The 21,445-nt window shown below is 34.6% G+C and overlaps 2 protein-coding genes across 2 annotated transcripts; one reads left to right on the forward strand and one right to left on the reverse strand.

Annotated features, from left to right (window-relative positions):
- The first annotated feature begins 8,604 nt into the window (after positions 1 to 8,604).
- On the forward strand, positions 8,605 to 9,642 carry LOC145157406 (uncharacterized). Its single transcript, XM_079076449.1, has 2 exons — positions 8,605 to 9,169; positions 9,254 to 9,642. The coding sequence occupies exons 1-2, from the start codon at positions 8,605 to 8,607 to the stop codon at positions 9,640 to 9,642; spliced, it is 954 nt and encodes a 317-aa protein (XP_078932575.1).
- Positions 9,643 to 10,984: 1,342 nt separating this feature from the next.
- LOC145157407 (uncharacterized) lies at positions 10,985 to 12,534 on the reverse strand. Its single transcript, XM_079076450.1, has 5 exons — positions 12,091 to 12,534; positions 11,680 to 12,005; positions 11,367 to 11,593; positions 11,156 to 11,300; positions 10,985 to 11,045 (listed from the first exon to the last, which is right to left on the reverse strand). The coding sequence occupies exons 1-5, from the start codon at positions 12,532 to 12,534 to the stop codon at positions 10,985 to 10,987; spliced, it is 1,203 nt and encodes a 400-aa protein (XP_078932576.1).
- Between the last annotated feature and the right edge of the window lie 8,911 nt (positions 12,535 to 21,445).

A 21,445-nucleotide genomic window follows, 5' to 3' on the forward strand; every position in this document is an offset into this window, starting at 1 on the left:
GAGAACTGGACAACTCCAAGGACTCCAACGGAAATCCGGAAATTCTTGGGCCTCGCCGGGTATTACCGAAGGTTCATACAAAACTTCTCAAAGATTGCTAAGCCACTTACCACCCTGACTCAGAAGGGAGTAACCTTCAGCTGGGGAGAGAAACAAGACGTTGCATTCCAAACATTAAAGCGAGCCCTATGTAGTGCACCTATATTATCCTTGCTAGAAGGAAGAGAAGACTTCGTGGTCTACTGTGACGCGTCAAACCAAGGACTGGGATGTGTCCTGATGCAACGAGGGAAGGTCATCGCCTACGCCTCAAGACAACTGAAGACGCACGAGGTAAACTACACCACGCACGATCTCGACCTAGGAGCCGTCGTCTTCGCTCTAAAGATCTGGAGGCACTATCTTTACGGCACGAAATGTACAATCTTCACCGACCATAAAAGCCTTGAACACATCCTCAGTCAAAAGGAACTCAACATGAGACAAAGACGGTGGGTAGAACTATTAAACGATTACGAATGCGAAATTCGTTATCATCCCGGGAAAGCTAATGTAGTAGCCGATTCACTCAGCCGAAAGGAATACTCGGGCCGCCGAGTAAAATCCTTAACAATGACCATCCACTCACACCTGTCATCGCAAGTCAAAGAAGCACAGGAAGAAGCCTTGAGGCCAGAGAACGTGACAGGTGAAGCATTGAGGGGAATGGACAAAAACCTTGAAGTCAGGGATGACGGAGTTCGTTGTCTTAGGAACCGGATCTGGACACCAAGATTTGGTGGATTCAGGGATGTTGTCATGAACGAAGCTCATAAAACTCGCTACTCCGTACACCCCGGCTCAGACAAGATGTACTTAGACCTCAAGAAGTTGTATTGGTGGCCGAACATGAAAGCCGAAATAGCTACCTATGTAGGCAAATGTTTGACTTGCGCCAAGGTCAAGGTGGAATACCAAAAGCCCTCGGGATTGTTGCAACAACCGGAAATACCCGAGTGGAAGTGGGAGCGGATAACCATGGACTTCATCACCAAGTTACCCAAGACGGCAAGCGGACTCGACACCATCTCGATGATCGTCGACAGGTTAACCAAATCCGCGCACTTCCTACCAATCAAGGAAACGGATAAACTGGAGAAACTAACCAGAACATACATCAGAGAGATTGTACGTTTGCATGGTGTACCAATATCCATTATCTCGGACCGAGATAGTAGATTCACCTCGAGGTTCTGGCAGTCACTACAGAAATCTCTAGGAACGAGACTAGACATGAGTACCGCTTACCACCCACAGACCGACGGCCAGAGTGAGAGAACCATTCAAACCTTGGAAGATATGCTAAGAGCTTGTGTGATCGACTTCGGTAAGGCATGGGACACCCATTTACCATTGGTCGAGTTCTCGTACAACAATAGCTATCACACTAGCATCAAGGTTGCCCCATTCGAAGCCCTCTACGGCCGTAAGTGCAGATCACCTCTGTGTTGGGCTGAAGTGGGTGACACGCAACTAGCAAGAGGTCAGATACCCGACAGCACTCTCACTGGACCGGAGATTATAAGGGAAACTAAAGAGAAGATTGTTCAAATCCGAGAACGACTGAAAGCTTCAAGAGACAGACAAAAGAGTTATGCGGATAAAAGACGGAAACCCTTGGAATTCCAGGTTGGAGACCGAGTTCTACTAAAAGTCTCACCCTGGAAAGGATTAATACGTTTTGGAAAGTGTGGGAAACTAAACCCAAGGTATATCGGACCATTCGAGATCCTTGCCAGGATCGGCCCAGTGGCGTACAAACTTCGATTACCGCAGGAACTCAATAACGTACACCCTACCTTTCACGTATCGAACTTAAAGAAGTGCTTGTCCGATGAGACCCTCGTTATCCCTCTGGACGAAATTGGAATCAACGAGAGTCTCCAATTCATGGAAGAGCCAGTAGAGATCATGGATCGGGAAATTAAAAGAACTAAACAAAGCCGCATACCCATTGTGAAGGTCCGTTGGAACGCCAAGCGAGGACCTGAATACACCTGGGAACGCGAGGATCAGATGAAACAAAAGTACCCACATCTTTTTCCTAATCCATAAACTCTGTCTTAGATTAAATTTCGGGACGAAATTCCCTCTAACAGGGGGATGATGTAACAACCCGATATTTTTCAAATCAATGTAACATTCAAAAAGTCAAATATAATGAACTATTTGGAACCAGCGAAATTAGCGTCAAAAATGAAGTGTTCTAAAATCTTAATTGGGATGCATAAAGTGTTAGATATCGTGCCAAGGTTTCCAAAAACATAAAGAACACTCAAATCCGAGTTATAACGAAGGAGTTATGACCAATCGAAAATCCACGACACACCCGGTAAAACACTGCTAAACGTAAAAAGTGAAACTTCAATAAAATGTTTTTCAGCCTTAGGTATCTAAACGAAAATCGTAGATTACATTAAACCGTGAACATACATAAAAAGAACGCCCAAATCTGACTTCGTATGAGGAAGTTATGATTTTTCTAAATTTCGGAACACCGGTAGACAGCTAAAAACTCGAAATATAGATCGAGCGATTTTTAGCCGACGCAACCTAAACGAGAGTTCAAGGTCTCTACAATAGTAGTACAATGGCAAAACAGACATCGGATAAAGAAGTTATGGATTTTTAACGGAATTATCGTGTCCCGGCCTATTAAATAAAATATAACTAAAAATAAAGTCAAAATTAGCCGACGAAGTCTAAATGGAAGTTGTAGAGTATTTTCTCACCTTCGCGTAGATATAAACAACGTCAAAATCGGAGCTCGTATGCGAAAGTTACGGATTTTACAAGTTCGAGGTGCACAAAACGAGACGATCTACGCCCAGCGTACCCTCGTACGCCCAGCGTACTCGGATGCTAGGCTCCGGATCATCCACGTCGCCCCCTACGCCTCTACGCCGTCCCGTCCGAAGTCCGGTAGTCGAAGACGCGGTCATGCATGACGCACGAGTACGCCCCGTGTACCCTCGTACGCCCAGCGTACCGAGGGCCTCCAGCCACTATAAAAAGGATTGCGAGGGTTCCGGGCATTTGTGCTCAATTTCTATCCTTGTCTTGCGTTTTCACTCCGTTTTGCGTGCAAGAAATATCCCGAAGCCCCGGTTTTCATTCCCAAGCCCCGAAGGAAGTTTTACGCCCCCAAGATTTCCGAGAATCCCGAGAAATCCGCTTTCTCCTGTCAAAGTTCTGCCCGGTTTTCGTCTCACTTTCTTCAATCTATCAGGTGAGTTCATACCCCTACTTTTTACGTCTTTTCACATTTTAAGGGGGGAAATACAAGTGCAATACGGGAAAAACTTATCATTTTATACGGATTCAAATACACCACCTACATCTTATAAATGTTAAAACAACTTTTATATCAACGTTATACTTTACATGCAAAGTTAGTATTACATCGAGTTTCTATCACCAAACGGAACACACTTTTGGAAAAACTATAATGGGTATAGTTTGCGGGTTATTCATTACATCTTTACGTAAACATTGTGAAAATGAAATACTGTCATCTACATGAATTATAGACTTTCTTTTCGTAAATCTATTAATACTAAGTGTTGTGAGGCATTCAACTTCAACGTACTCACAAGTACGCATTTCAAGTCCTGTATTATAAACCATAATCTCTTGGAGGGAGAGCGTGATACTTGTGTATAGATCTATACGGGATTGACAATCCCGCACCTAAACTGTTAGCTACAGTTAGACCGGCAGGTCTGGGGTGACAAACGTCATAACACTACAACGCCTGAACAACGTTGTTACAGGCAGTCTGGGTCAAAAGCATGGTTATAAAACTCACACGGAAGTATTAATATAAGTTTGATTTACGAGACTTTTTGATGCATACACATTATTTGATTTTAAATACTCTTTCACCATTTGAATACGAAGGATACTATTGAAATACCAGCCTTTGGAACTTTTTCAGACTACATGTAGAAAATATTGGATTTCCTGGAAAAACATGTTCAGTTATTTTTATTAAAGGACATACAAATTTTTCAGTACAAAACTCTTATGAACTCACCAACTTAATTGTTGACACTTTTCAAAACTACTTGTATTTCTCACGGAATCGGTAATACAGGTAACCATCAGCTTTTGGAGAAGAAACGCTAAGGCGTCTATTATCAAAACATTTTAAATCATCATATTTGTAATATTCTTTTGAAACATGTAATACACGCAACAATGTAAGTTTTTATTATATTTATGATGGTTGTGTTTACTTTCTTTACAATATTCAACTGTTATGATACTACGTGAAGTCACCCACCCCCGAATGTTTCCGCCATCCTGGTTTGGGGGTGTGACAGTTTCTCATTACCATTTATGTGAGAAGATCACAATGTGAATGAATTGGGAAAATAAAGATGTATTGTAGTTTTATCTAGGTAACTACTAATGTACTAACTACCTTTAAACTTGTTAGTTAATTAAGGTAAAATGTGATATGATTGTAACCATACTTGATCGACCAGTATAACACGACGTTCGAGACGTCGAAATGATATGACATTCGTCACCCGTAGACCTGCAGGTCCCACTATAGCTAGCAGCAAGGTGTAGGAGGGTCAGTCCCGTATAGATCTATACACAAATTCACGCTCTGCCTCCTGGAGACTCTGGATACAAAACGTAACGCAGCAGTATCTCGTCGAGCCATGAAATAGTATCTCACATTAATGTTATAGTATTCTTGTATTTGTATAGTATGTACTAGTGTAGTGTATGTTCTCTCTGTCTAGTGTGTAGTATGTTCTCTAGTGAATAGTGTGTAGTATGTATTGTTTCTCGTTATAGTATGCTCTATTTGTTTCTCTTTATAGTGAGAATTGTTTCTCGTTATAGTATGCTATATATGTTTCTCTTTATAGTGAGTATTGTTTCTCGTTATAGTATTCTCTATCTGTTTCTCTTTATAGTGAGTATTGTTTCTTGTTATAGTATGTATTGACTCATGTATGAACTGACTCTTTGTATGTTTCGTTGTTCTAGTAATAGTATTAGTGACTTCCTAAACTATACCTATTATAGTTTACTAGTAATGTTGTTTGTATGTATGAACATGTTTGTACACCTTTGCTACCCAAAGGTATTGCACTGAATGAATAAATTTTATATCTATATACATACACATAATATATAATTAAGATTCAAACGACCTTCGTACAAACAACCGATACCCTAAGTCCACAACCAAACAAGGAATAGGAAGTAAGGCGAGCTATCAGTCCTAAGTCCTTTCAATCCTACTTATATAACTATATCTATATAGATATGCTTTTGACAAAATATAAGTTTGAAAGAGTTTGATAAAGATTTTTCCATATATAAAAGAGTTTGTAAAACTATTTGAAGCAATTTGTTGAAAACATAGTTTGAAGTATAAGAATTCTATCAGTTTAATTGTTATTAATCACATGTGATTGATATAATAACTATTATGTTTGTACTTGTATTCCTACCCCCCCCCCCCCCCATAAAAGTATTTAAAATCATTTAAAAGGTAAGTTAAAGGGGTATGAACTCACCTATAGTGAGTGATACGAAAGAAAGATCGATTTGTAGGATGCTAAGTGCCAAGTGAAGCCTTGAGCACAACGGATCATATTAAGCATATAATGACACATATATGTATATAATTAGGGTTTAAACAACTAATCATGTAAGGAACACACCTTAGGAACTAGGAAACACTTATATTGAAGTGTTATAATCACAAAGGATTGCATCTAAGGAATTTAAGGCCACACTATGGTGTTTACGACCATGTGTTCACGGCCACATGAGTTTACGGCCATAGGGTTTACGGCCCTATGAGTTTACGACCGTAAACTCATGAAGTATTGTGCCAAAGAGGTGATTTAAGGTCATATAAACATCATGGAAGTGTTCTAGACCCAATACAAGCCTTAAAGAAGTGTTTATGTCCAACTAGAAGCCTTAACAAGGGTTTACGGCCAAGGGAGATGCTCTTGGCCGTAAACTCTCTTTGATCTTGGATATTGGATGATTTCAAGTAGCATAACTAGTAAGTAATACACATAGGAAGGTACTTACGAGTTTAGAAGCCTTTAGGGGGTTTTTGAAGGCCAAGAACTTAGTAGGTGTTCTTGGTGATCTTGGTGATCTTGAAGATCAAACCCAGAAGATGAAGTTAATTGATGGAATCAAGGAATGATACTAGATAATGAGATGTATCAACAAAACAAGGGATGAAACACTTACATTTTTGAAGAATAAAATGAAGATCCTTATGATACTTGAGAGAGAAATCAAGTTCTTGAGGTTGAAATGGTGAATAATGAGGAAAAAATGGAAGAACATCATGTTTAAGGCATGAGTTTACGGCCACCTTGAGTTTACGGCCATAAACTCATATGATTTAGCCGTAAACTCCACATGATGAAGTTTATGGCTTACTTGGTGCATAATGGACTCAAGCCGATAATTCCTAACACTCATTTCATGGATGTACTAGGCTTAAAACGCTCTAATTTGACTCTAAACAATGCTAGAAGATAGCAAAACGAGTCCAACCTTGATTTATTTGGATAACTATTCAAGATAGAAATTTCGGGTTGTCACACTTATCTTCTAAAGTAGATCGTGTATTAAAGAAAAAAGTTGAGCCAGACACAGGGTTTGGAGACGATGAGGAGGGGGAGGAGGAGATGATAAATGAAGAGGAGGAAGAAACATATTACCATGGTAAACAATTGAATTATGATCATTTAGGTAGTCATGGTTTGGACGGGGAAGTTGGGCGTACACCTACTCATGTTGAGCCGTCACTAGACGTGGGTGAACATCACACAAAACAGCGACTCCTATTGGTAGGCCACAACGAAAGAGGGGTGTTCCTTGGTATCAGCGCACTCCGTTCACAGTGGCACAAAACTAATATTTTAAATTTGGTATATTTATAAAATATAACATTATTGATAATTATTTAACATGTTAATTTTTTAGATGCAATCCACACCAAAAGTGAAGAAAATCACCAAAACAAGGGAAAAAAAGAAGTGGAGAGTCCTAAAAAAGCAAATGAAGACATTGTGAATGAAGAGAGTAATGATGTTTCAAATCAGCTCTTGTTGGACAGTGTTCATGCTGCTAGTATGCTGAGTTTAATACAAATATGTGTTTTTTTTGTTATACATTCAAACAAAATAAACATTACAAATAACATAAAAACATTACAAATATCATAAACATAAAAACATTACAAATAACATAAACATAAGCATTACGACTAACAAACATTACAAATATCATAAACATAAACATAAAAACACAAAAAATAGCACAAACATAAACATTACGACTAACAAACATTACATAAAACATTATAAATATGGAAACAGTCGTCTACATGAAAAAAGGTTTATTTTTACCCAGATTCCAAATGTTCGTATATCAAAATCAGTTCCATCAAACTCGCACAGGTAATATCCGTTCACGTGTTAAATAAGTTCTTCATCTTCTGCATCATAGCTTCTCTTTTTCTCATAATCGTAGCATCGATTGAACCATGTTATGTAAGTCTTTAAATCCATCCATTTACTAACAATATCGGGTTTTAGCCGTTGTTGTCCTTGTCCCACCTCATAGTTGAACAAAGCTATTAGGTGGGACCATTCATCACCAACAAGGCAATTAAGGGGAGCCATTACTAGTAGACCCTCGTAAACGGTAATCCAACATCGTGCTAGGACCAACACATCTGATGTCGTCCATCGAGATGGACCATTTGTTGGAGCTGACCCATTGGATGGATTTGCTGCATACGAAGAAGTTGGTACATTGGACGCCATTTTGTGAAATGATCCCTATTGTCAATTAAAGATGTGAATTTCATATAGATAGAAGGTTTACTATATAAAAAAAGATAGGTTATGCGGACTGACAAGTCAGTTATGTGAACTGACAAGTCAGTTATGCGGACTGTCAAGTCAGTTATGCGGACTGACAAGTCAGTATTGCGGACTGTCAAGTCAGTTATGCGGACTGTCAAGTCAATTATGCGCAGTGACAAGTCAGTTATGCGGACTGTCAAGTCAGTATCGTGGACTGACAAGGTTTACTATATATAAAAACATAGGTTACGCGGACTAACAAATCAGTTACGCGTACTGACAAGTCATTTATGTGGACTGACAAGTCAGTTCTGCGGAAAAATGTATACTGATTCCTTTTAAATTGGACAAGCATTTTCATTTTTACAAGGTGTCGAAAGTTGTGAAAATGAGTTCGGTTAATTAGGTATTAAGAAAAAGTTTCTCCAACCTACCGAGTTTTTTCCATAATCTGTAAAGAACCAATCCTAACACCTTCACGTACATTACGAAAGATCAGTACAATTGTTTCAAAATTTGTATTGTGGCATTGGGATGCATGGTATGTAATCCCTTATAGTAAATATTTACTTATTTGAAGTTGTTATATGGCTAATATTCTTATCTTCACTTGCAGATTCATACGTTTCTCACGTATATGATGCCAATCATATTTGTTGGTCAAGTACCTCTAATTGGGACGTAAGTAACATCCATGTACATCACAGTTGCTTTAGATGGAAATCATGAACCCCTTCTCATAGCGTTTGCTTTGGGAACCATAAAATGTGACGATTCATGGTTATGGTTCATGAGGAGGCTTAAAGAATGTTTAGGTGACAATACAGAAGTTGGTTTCATAAGCCATATGTCTGATTCCATAGACTTTGCAGTTCAAAAAGTCTACCCTGATTCATATCATGGCTATTGTTGTAAACATATAGCTGAGAAAATATGCGCTTCCAACGTAAGCAATACAGTTGTAGAGCAATTGTTCTTGAAGACTTGTAAAGCGTATAATACGTCTGATTTTTATGAATGTTTTAACAACTTACAACATGAGGTCAATGGGAATGATCTTCATTGGCTTGACAATATTCCCATTGCAAAATGGGTACAAGCTTTTTTCCCTAAAGTACATTTCAATGTTAAATTCATTGACATTCCCGATGTTGTCAATTGGATAAGAACAAACAGCCATGAGTTTCCAATAACAACAATCATTGAAATGGTACATGACTCGATGCAAGCAATGTATGTTCAACGTGCTGCATTCGGAGGTAATTATAAGTTATGACATCACTCAAATGTTCAATGATATGTTATTATACATTATGACATCATAATTTTGTTTTATCATTCAGTTCATTTCACAGGGGATTTTCATGGTATTCTAACCCCTTATGCACTAAAGGTGCTTCATAAAAGATTTATCCACTCCGATGGTTGTAGAATTAGGCATATTGTTGGCGAAACATATGAAGTGAGTAAGTATTCAACCACCGAAACTGTGCAATTAAATTGTAGTATTTGTAGTTGCGGTAAATGGCAAAAATGCGGTATACCTTGTGAGCATGCTATAGCTTCACTACAAAGGCTTGAAATTGTAGAAATCCAGCAAATGGTAAATTTAAAGTTAACTACCTCGGTGTATCGAAATGGTTTTCAAACTGAGACGGCCAATCCTATCCAACCATTAGGCATTGGTAAATACCAGTTGAAAGTGTTGTCGTCTTACCTCCACGACAATTGACTTGAACTGAAATGTACAGATCACAACGAATATTAGTTTGTATTCAGTTTTATGTTAACCTTACTTTTGGTCCGTTGGCGTTGTTTAGTGTTTAATAAATAATGTTTACCTTTTAATAAATAATTGTATTCCCATAATTGTAATGTATGGATGACAACGACTTGACACACAGCTATGCCAACTGGAAAACAGCTCTGCGGACTGGAAAACAGCTCTGCGGACTGACAAACACCTCTCTGCGGAGTTGAAGGGTCTATATATTGTCATGAGCACGGAGTTGAATTTTTGGTAAAGAGTTACAAATTATTTTGAAATTTAATATGAGTTCATCTTCAAATTTGTATATTTGTTCGTGCAACGAAGTTGATTGTTTCTATTGTGATCCAATCGACCCTTTTCTTGCCCCATCACCAAACATAAGAGAGTCGTATATGTCTGGTGATACTTTGCAACAATTAAAATGGGCTGACAAACAACAAAGAAAAGATAAAGAGTCATCTCGGGCTCTCACTGAACGTCGTGACCTCATTGCGGCAGAGTGCAAAGAGGTTGAGGAAAGGATGCAGATTGATAAAAAAAAATCAAAGACCACGAGGAATGGATAAAAAAGAGTAAGAAGACTATCAAACTGACTGAAAAATGGCTTGCTGAGAAGGATGTAGAAATGATAGATCTTGGGCGGCAAAAGGACTGTTTTGAAGATAAAATAAGAATTAGGGGCGACTATATAACAATAGAGAAAGAAAAGTATCCATTGCAATTCCTTTAAGTTAATTACTATTGTTGTACGTTTATTATGTGTTTTTGTTTTGTTCTATGTATTATCGTCGAGTTTTAGTTATTATTCTACTAGTAATGATGCACTGATATGACCATAATATTACCCATAATCTTTAAAGTAACCACACCATTTCAAAGTACACAATCAATGTCTTCCAAAACATAACATAATTAATTATAAATACAACATCAATCATCTAAATCAAATGTTGAACAATAGTCTTCTATTTGTGTCCCTTGCGTCCTGCGCGTCTATTGTGTCTCGTCCGTCTCTAGCGCCTCGTGAGTCCCTTGTGTCCCTTGCGTCCCTTTCCCTTTCCTTTTTGTGTTACTACCTGATGTCGAGTTACTTTTTCTAGCCTTATTTTTCTTCATTGGGACCAATGTCGGACAAGTCGTTGCATTATGTGTTGTACTATCACATCTACTACACCTTCTTACTATAGGTTCCTCACCTTGTGACGGGATAAGATTTCTTTTTTTCCGTCTACCAGCTTGACGTGTATCCATTATTAGGGGTTTAACAACCATCATCTCAGCAGAAATCTCCCAATCACACGGCTCAGGAAGGGGGTAAACCGCCTCCTAATATGTACTTCGGTACGTTTCCATTTTGTAAGCATCTATATGTAGATGTCCAAAGTTAGTTTTTTTCAAGTGCTTTATGACCATTATGACATGACCACAAGGCCACCCAGTTCCTTCCCAATATTTGCATGTACAAGTCTCTTACCTCAGATCAACTATGCCACCATGTTTGAAATCATGCACTTGATATATTGCATCTGAAACACCAGAAACGGAGCATCCTGTCGTACGCTCTTCATTTTTTCTAACTACTTTTTTAGGCCACTCCGTTAGTACTGTTGAACGTTGCCCTGTAAAGAACATATATATAATGAACTTATTATTCGACATAATTAAAGTCCAAATTAAAGTCATACCTCCATCGATGTGACGCTTGTTACACCATTCCTGTGAAAGATGACTGAAGAACTCAAGAAGGGGTACTATAGCCATCTTCCTTGCATCTAAAGATAATGCATTCATGGACTCTGCACTGTTCGAGGTCATGTAATCGTACCGTTTTAACGGGGAATATGCTCTAGTCCATTTAGCACGTGGAATTTCACCTAGATACGCCGCTACTCGCAGCTTAGTAGTACTAAATCTATACCACAAATCTTCAAAAACATTTCTTTTGTAAGCTCTCACAAGCCTCCAAAACAACACTTTTTTTTATCATTTTTCCCAAACCTGTGTACTATGTTTCCTAGTAGATAAAAAGCACATACGCCATGATGAGCATGTGGGAAAACATTTTCAATACTAACCAGAATTATATCGGCCCTATCAATTACAAACATCAAATCTTGACAATCACCAACACATTCATACAACTTTTCAAGAAACCATGTCCAAGTAAGACCACTCTCTTTTTTGCATATTCCGTGCGCAAGGGGCACTATCTGGTTGTTCCCATCCATAGCGACTGCATGCAATATGGTTTCCTTAAAATCACCCTTCAAATGGGCATCATCCATAATTATAACTTTACGACAAAAACGTTTGAACGCTCGTATCTGCAATATATGAAAATGGAACACATAAACACTGTAAATTTTTTATAATTAATTATATATTAAATAACAAGTTTTTTGTATTTACCATGCTACCAATGGCATAAAAACAACACTCGTAACAATCTTCTGAATCTGTTTGTATATAGGTCACCATACAGGGATTATGTCTCTTCAAATTGTGAAAATAAATAGGAAGTTTGGAAAAACATTCTTCAGAGGATCCCAACAACAGTTCCATAGCATATTGTTTTGCACGCCAAACTTGTTTGTAATTTACATTGATTTCCAGCAAAGCATTCAAATCCCTTGATATTTCATTAGGCCCCCAAAACTTGGAACGAGTTTTTCCCATAATCTCATGCAATATAGTACCCCATGACTTTTTTATTTGCATGCTTATGATTTGGGTGTATCTGTAATGACGAACATGTGTGCACGTTGTTGAAAGTCCTGATTTCAAATTCATCAGTGGGATCAATGCATTTTGCATATAAACACCAAGTACAGTTCTCAATTTCACAATATACATCATAACGGTTTTTGTTAGAATGTTTTGTCTTAAGCTAAAACTTTTCTCTGGTTGCTTTAAGACTCAAAGCAAATATTAGTTGTTGTTTGTTATCATATGTTTGACAAACAAACATATCATCATTTGGACCTAAACTGTGAAATGATCCAGTTTCAACAATAGGATCAGGACAATCAGGTATGGCAGGCATACCATAAAAGATGTCTGAAGCTTTTTTCCGTGTGTGAACTCATCTTCTGACCAGCCTTGATTTGACTCTTCATCGTCTGACAAAGTTTTGTCACGCAGTCTTCCAAACTCATATAAATTTTCTTCTTCCATGTATTCACTTCCACAGTTTGTTCTTGTGGACACTCTTCAACATTATCAGATACAATGTTTTCAACATTGTATGGTACAATCTTGTCAACAGCTTCTGTCTGTTTGACCCTTCCCCCAATCACCTCCAAATACAAATACACAATCTCCTTCGTTTCAGAAATTACATTTTTGAGTTGATGAACATCTGCTTCGTCTACAATATTCATAATATACCCATGAACCGGGTGTTGAAATGACAACGATATATTACCATTGAAAACATTAGCTTTACTTTTGACCAAATCAAACAAATTTCGACGGTCAAAATTTGGCGGAAGCAGTAAACCTAAGTTTGACAACTTTGGTCTAACGTTGGTGTTAATCCCATTATTGATCTGCCAAAAATCCCCCGTACATAAAATAATAAAACTCATATTTTCTTTGAAAACAAATTTCTAACACTAAAACCGATCTAATATTGCAAATGGATCTAAAAAAATGAAATAAAACATTTATATCAAAAAAACCGTCGCTAAAGCCTTGCAACCACCCATTCCGCGGAGACTTTAAGGCCTCCGCGGAGCACCGCGTCACCTCCTCTGCGGAGGCTTTAATCAATATCAAACCAATCCGTCCGCGGAGGACTTAATGTCTCCGCGGAGATATCTATGCAGACAAACATTACATTAAGAAAATAGAACATAATTAAACCTTCCGCAGAAAATTCATGGTTCCGCAGAGGGTCCTCCGCGGAACGCATGTCTATATCCGGAATTTTCGTTTTTCATGTCTAAATTTTAAATTTACCCATTTTTTTACTATATCCTGTATATATATATATATATATATATATATATATATATATATATATATATATATATATATATATATATAGACGCAAGTTCTTTTTACAACCAAAAGATTTGTGAAAACTTGAGAACTCATAATCCGCGCATAATTTTCAAAAACAAGACCACCTAGTTTTCAAAAACCAAGATATAAGCCATTTTTGTACTAGTTGTATATATATATATATATATATATATATATATATATATATATATATATATATATATATATATATATATATATATATATATATATATTGGTGGTTTTGGTGTTGAAAAGTAATGTGTGAATTGGGAGTTTTCAAGTTCTCACAAACTTTTTTGTTCTCATAACAACTCAGCCGTGTATATATATATATATATATATATATATATATATATATATATATATATATATATATATATATATAGACGCAAGTTCTTTTTACAACCAAAAGATTTGTGAAAACTTGAGAACTCATAATCCGCGCATAATTTTCAAAAACAAGACCACCTACTTTTCAAAAACCAAGATATAAGCCATTTTTGTACTAGTTGTATGTGTGTGTATATATATATATATATATATATATATATATATATATATATAAGATTAAGTACCCTAACTCACCATGCTATCGTTAGTACAAAAATGGCTTATAGCGTCGGTTTTTAAAAACTGGGTGGTCTCGTTTTTCATATTTCTCATCACTAAAGGTCCTAAAGTAATTCATATGATTGTTTCCATGATATTTTACTAAAACGAGTCACCATTTCAAATTAGATTCAGACATTAACATCGGTTTTACATAAAGAAAATGACAAGTTACTCAACGACCGAAAATGATGGCAAAATGTACTCTTTCTAATGGGTTTTATTATTTTATAAGTAACTTTACCTTATATCGGTTATTAAGTGAGACATAAGGTGTTAAAGTTTTATTTTATGTGATTAAATCTTATATTGAAGTTTGTAAAATGAAAAAACAACTGACAAGTCGTGCAACGGCCGTAGACGATGGCCGAATTTCATCTTTTATAATGGGTTTTTTATGTTATATGTACCTTTGCCTTTGGGCATTGGGTGAGACGTAAAGACATAAGATCATATATATATATATATATATATATATATATATATATATATATATATATATATATATATATATAAAGGTGTCGAAGTTTCATTTTAAATGATTCAATCTAGTTATTTAGTTTAGATGAATATTAATATTAAGTAAATATGTAATATGTGCTTTGAAAAGTTTGAATGATGTTAAATAAAATGTTGCATCTATGTTTGAGGAGCAACAATTGATCAAAGTACGTATATTCGACATGTTTATATAGATATTAATATGTATGTTAAACTTTATACTTATCAATTTATTAATAATAAACATCTATATATATATATATATATATATATATATATATATATATATATAAAATGTTCATTGTCAGTGTGTAATTTTATCAATGTCAATGTGAACGGTTATGTCAACTATTCTGCTGATGAAAGCCAGACAATACAAAGAAAGCCACTGATGACTAATTACTATAGAATTTTTGTGGATGAAGAAATAAAGTCGCCCGCCTGCATACTAAACGGTGATAACAAAGTCCTGGTAACAGTTTTGGATGCAATAGGTTCTTTTATGGCTTGGGAAAAAAAATCTTATAACATGTGATCCTAAGGTACTTTAGTTGCATAAGTTATATTAATATTTATATTCATTAATTAAACCATATAATTTTTTGGAAACAATTTTATTTGTTTATTACATATATTAATTATGCATATTTGCTTTAATAAATGTTTAACACCTATTTCAATTTATGTTGTTCTAGGATCTATTTGTATATATAGTTGAAGTAAATTTTGAAACACAAAATCCCAAGAAAAGAGAGCCCAAGAAAAAGCAACCTAAGAGTTATTATCTACCAATTGGGCTAAGAAATGCAACAACTAAAAACAATAGTACTCCTATCAAAAAAAGTAGAGCTTAATTTAGTTATTATCTAGCAATTGGGCTAAGAAATGAAACAACTAAAAACAATAGTACTCCTACCAAAAAAAGTAGAGTTTAATTTATTTTGTTTATATCATTGTATGTTTGTTTTTTGATGTAATAATTTTATATAGTTAATATTATTAACAAAATTTATTACATTATATTCTATATTTTCATTTTTGCGTATCAGATAGTAATGAAATGTGACCAATATGTGTAATTAAATTAAAAGAATGCATTCTACTATATAAATTATAAAAAAATGTATAGCGTTCATATACATCATTTTTACGACGGGTAAAACTTATCGGTGTATGTAAACAGTAGTAATGAGAAACCATTAAACATGTTAGTAAAGATAACTTATGCTGATAGCTTAATTACATTTGTATCTCCAAAAGTCAACAATAGTCGTGATAATATTTGTAAACAGTGACTAGAAGTAAACATTTATCACCTTATAGGAAAAACTACATCACAATAAGTATATTTTGGTCATCGTTTAATTGCTCAGTAAGTGACTAAATCGACACAATATTCACGATATAATATTAAACATGTCAGTAAAATTTATCAATAATAATAATAAAAGAAATAACACGTTAGTATAGATCATTTTTAGTGACGGGTTAAATTTTTCTTTATCGGTGTATGTAAGCAGTTGTAATGATAAATCATTAAACATATTAGTAAAGATAACTTATTCTGATAGCTTAATTACATTTGTAACTCCAAAAGTCAACAATGGTCGCGATAATATTTATAAACGGTGAGTATAAGTAAAAATTTATCACTCTATAAGAAAAAAATACATTACTATAGGTGTATTATTAATGACGGTTATCAAAATAAGATATATATATATATATATATATATATATATATATATATATATATCCAAAAACATCATACAATATAATGATGTCTTTGACCTATAATAACTGGTTTTAATGGGTTATAGTCACCACAATTGAATGACAGCGTAACTTATCTTCAATAACGCGATCTTTCCTCTCACGTTGAATGAAAAAAAAAAAAACCGACATAAAATATCTATAATGACGGGTTTTTTACGCGAATAAAGCCCAATTTTCTACTACTGTACGTCGTTTTATATCATATATGTATTGTAGTTATCCAAATTTCTTAAAATTAAACTCCTAACTTTATTTATTTTCAAGATTTTTTGAAATTCTACCATTATTTTTGTCAAACATAATTTTTATTTGTAACTATTATATATATATATATATATATATATATATATATATATATATATATATATATCATGGTAAATATTGTGTAGAAAGATGTGATGTAAGATAAAGATAATAGTGAAATTTCGAATATCTTGAAAATAATCATGTTCGGGCACTACAATGAAAACGATCATTAGCGGCGACAAAAGTCGCCGGTAATAAGTCAAGTTGTCGCCGGTAATAGTAATAGCGGCGACGCGTCGCCGGTAATAAGTCGCCGCTACTACTTCGTCGCTATTGATCAACTTGTCGCCGCTAATGAGAGATGTCGCCGCTATTGACCCTGTCGCCGCTAATATCTTAGTCGCCGGTAATAGTGTCGTCGGTAATAACAATTTTCATTTTTTTAATTTTTTTTTTAATTAACGATTTTCGTTGCCGGTAATAATGTCCTTGGTAATTACATAACAACATTCGATTAAATATCAAAAATAATAGTGTCGACGCTAATTACAAAACAAACATCCGATTATAATTAATTAAATATCAAAAGTCATAATATCCGATTAAATATAAAAAGTAATAATGTCGCACGGTATTAGTGTCGCCGCTAATTACAAAAAACAACCAAAGTTTTACAACCTACCAAGTAGCAAAGCGTGACAACATATGCAAATAAAACTCATCCCTACATATCATCATTTTCGTTCCCATTGTTTCCTCGATTATTTTGGGATTTAAAAAACGAATAGAGCTCATCCCTATATGTCGGGTCGTTGAGCATTACACGGAGATTTTCCAACTACATAATTAATAACAACCTATATAAACTTATAAGTTAAATTATCAAATATAAACAAAAACTATCAAAATACATTGTTATTTTTAAACTAAGACAAAAAACCAAAGTACGTTGTTATTTTTTGCACTTGGGACAAAAACCTAATTACCAAAGTTTTTAGCAAATAATCACCACAAAACCAAAATTACCAAATCAACATGCATTTTACGATGCTAAAGTAGATTGCTATTTTTAAACTAAGACAAAAAAATCAAAGTACGTTGTTATTTTTTGCACTTGGGACAAAAACCTAATTACCAAACTTTTTAGCAAATAATCACCACAAAACCAAAATTACCAAATCAACATGCATTTTACGATGCTAAAGTAGATTATTATTTTTAAACTAAGACAAAAAACCAAAGTACGTTGTTATTTTTTGCACTTGGGACAAAAACCTAATTACCAAAGTTTTTAGCAAATAATCACCACAAAACCAAAGTAGATTGTTTTACCTGTGATGGTTGTGATGATTGTGATGGTTGTGGTGATGGTTGTGAAGGCTGTGGAATCGGCGGAAGAGCAGAAGGTTTACGACTAATGCCTCTAATATGGCCACGTCACTCTCCTAATACTTTCCCAAACGCAGCTCTTTCTTGAGCGGGTGTTAACTCACTTTCACCTTGAGTTTGTTCTAACAGCTCTTCAACTAACCGATTCTGTAACTCCCAAAAGTGAGTAACAATTAAGTATAAATAAACATTTAATTATATGATAAAATTATAATTAAATACTTACATATTGTTGTTCCGCCTCAGCAGTAACAAATACACCATTCTTATCGGTATGAGCTTTGCGAAACGTTTCCACTCTCTTAAGGTTATGTTTAACTTTAAAAATTAGATTATATTTTAAATAAATAATTACATGTATCGTACGTTACATTCTTATAGCAAGTACTGCTATACGAGCTCGACCCCCCATGATTCACACTTGTTTGCATTTCACGGATTTTTTTGTTCCTTTCTGAAGTAATTCTGTGTTCGTCTGTTTGGAAATACTCAACTGCTTTCTTCCAGTTATCAACTTCCATACCTTTGGAGGCTTGGCTAATGCTCCCGGGATATCTTCATACCCTCCGACTGACATAAAATATTCTTTTGCGTCAGCTTTACGTTCTCGATAACCTTTTAACAAAGTTGCTTGAAAACTCTCTGTCAACATATTAGCTTGTACATCCCGGTACATCTGATCCAAATCAAACTTTGTCTACAAAAAAAAAAGTTAACCAAGTAAAAAACAATTATAGTTAACCATATAAAATATATTTAAATAAATAATTACCGCTAAATGTTGTAATACGGTGTCCTGCAGGGGAAACTTTTTTCCAAGTCCATTTATCAAAAGGGACCATGTGCCACATTGTTTTTCCAACTTCTCGGGAAAACATGTCTTTCGGCTCTCCTACGGGATCAAATGTGATATCCCTATCATATTCCATGCTAATCGGTTTGCCCTGGTTCCGTAAGATCGCTTTTTCAAGCTTTAAATTTTTCGCTTTGCCTCGAACTTTCATTCATGCATGTTGCTCAACTACAAATGTAATTAAAAATTATTAGAAACGGTATTTAATTTATAATAACTGAACAAAAATAGTAAATAAAAATTCATAATAATACTTACCGTCTTGCTCGTGATGACTAGCACCTCTACCACCTGGGAGAGGTGGGTCCTCACCTCCATCACCCTCGTGTGCACAACCCATAACAGCAGCCATGGTATACATAAGCAAAAACCATATTGTCATCATTTCCTGAAAAATTATAAGATATACAAATACAATTTTTATTACAAATACACATTACATAGAAATAAACATTTACATAGGAATAAACATTTCTATTTAAACTAGAAATCCAAATAAAGTTCATATTACAAACACATATTACATAAGAACTATTCTAATCAGAATCGTCCTCATATCCTTTAGTGTCTTCTTTGGTATCATAATCAGAATCGGTCTCATCGTAATCAGTCTCGCAATCAGAAACATCATTGACTCTACCAGTTGGCGGAGGAACTTCAGTTGCACTTTCGACATCAACAATGACTCTAGGAATGTTTTGAAAGTACATGTTGAAATCGATAAAAAGTGGAGCATCGGATGAAGAGATATTTTGAAGTACATCGACATTGTCTACATTTTCGTGTGATCCATTGTCAACATTTTGGACACGGTCATCATTCGATGGTAGATCCCAAATACTTCGATGATTAACATGCTCGACAACACACCGATGGTTATTTTTTCCACACGTTTGTTTTATTTATACTAGATGGACAAATATACCCATGATTATTGAAAAAAAAATTGTTTGTTTCTTTTAATATGTTTAGCAATTAATTTTTAATGAATAAAATATTAAATAAAGAAAAATTAATAATTTGATATATCCATAAAAAAATATTTCTTACTATTGTACCTTTTTATATTTTTTTTATAACATTTTTTATTTGTTTTTTCAATTATACCATTGTACTTTAAATAATTATATTATGTTGTTGTGTTGTTCTTTTTTTCCTTCGAGATTAAAAAATATATTTTTTTTTATTTATAACATTCTATAAATATGTTGCAAATAAAAAATTTAAAAACTAAAAAAGACATGAATATATAAATATGAAACTATAGAAATATAATATTATAAGTTAATTTAAAGATTATAAGTTAACTATAGAACTTATTTGTTAATTTGGGGTTAGCTTGGGAAAAACTAGAAACTTTCTAGTATTTGTATATAAGTTTTTAAACAATTTTATAACATTTTTTGTGTTTTTTTTTTGCCAATTATAACAATAATTTTTTTTTTTTCAATTATAGCATCCTACTTATACCAAAACCACATACTTTTACATAATACATAAGAGCATGAAATTCACATACTTTCACATACATATACCACATATACACCAAATAAAAATACATTCACATACACACAAAATAACATCCTACTTAAACCAAATACACATAATTTCACATATATGGATAATAACATCCTATTTATACCAAATACACAAATTTCACATTCATATACCACATTTACAACAAACATACATACATTCACATACACACAATAACATCCTACTTATAACAAACACATATAATTTCACATATATATAGATAATAACATCATATATATACTTCTACCAAAATACTAATATACCACATATACATCATACACACATACATTGACATATATACCCCAAATTCACATATATTCATACAAATATCAAATATACATACAATTTTCACATATGGCAATTTTCACATAATTTTTACATACAAATACCAAATTCACAAAAAATTGAAATAATAGAACCTGTAGTGGCGGAAATCAACGGATATGTAGCCGGAAAAATTGGTCTTCACCCAAAAATACCCTCACCCGTAAACCCAAAGACAACACCACCAAAAACACTGAAATTGAACAATTTCTTGCAATTTAATCATCAAATGCAGCTAGAAATCGAAATTAACATACAAATACAAAGAGATACAAGAAATTCAACTTACCTTTTTTCAATAGATGGAGCTAGAAATCGGTCCCAAGAATCCCTAACCACCCTTGATCCCTAATCTCACACAATATGGGGAGATATGTTGTTGGAATCAACTATATGCACACAAAATCGGGGGAACTTGGAAGAGGCGCAGGGTATAGCAGCAGCAAACAGAATGAAAATGGGAAGAAATGAGCAATCTGCGTGCGTTTTTTTTTATCTGCGAGA

The sequence above is a fragment of the Lactuca virosa genome, chromosome 2, assembly GCF_052849685.1.
Source record: "Lactuca virosa cultivar CGN04683 chromosome 2, Lactuca_virosa_CGN04683_v6, whole genome shotgun sequence".
Lineage (NCBI taxonomy): Eukaryota > Viridiplantae > Streptophyta > Magnoliopsida > Asterales > Asteraceae > Lactuca > Lactuca virosa.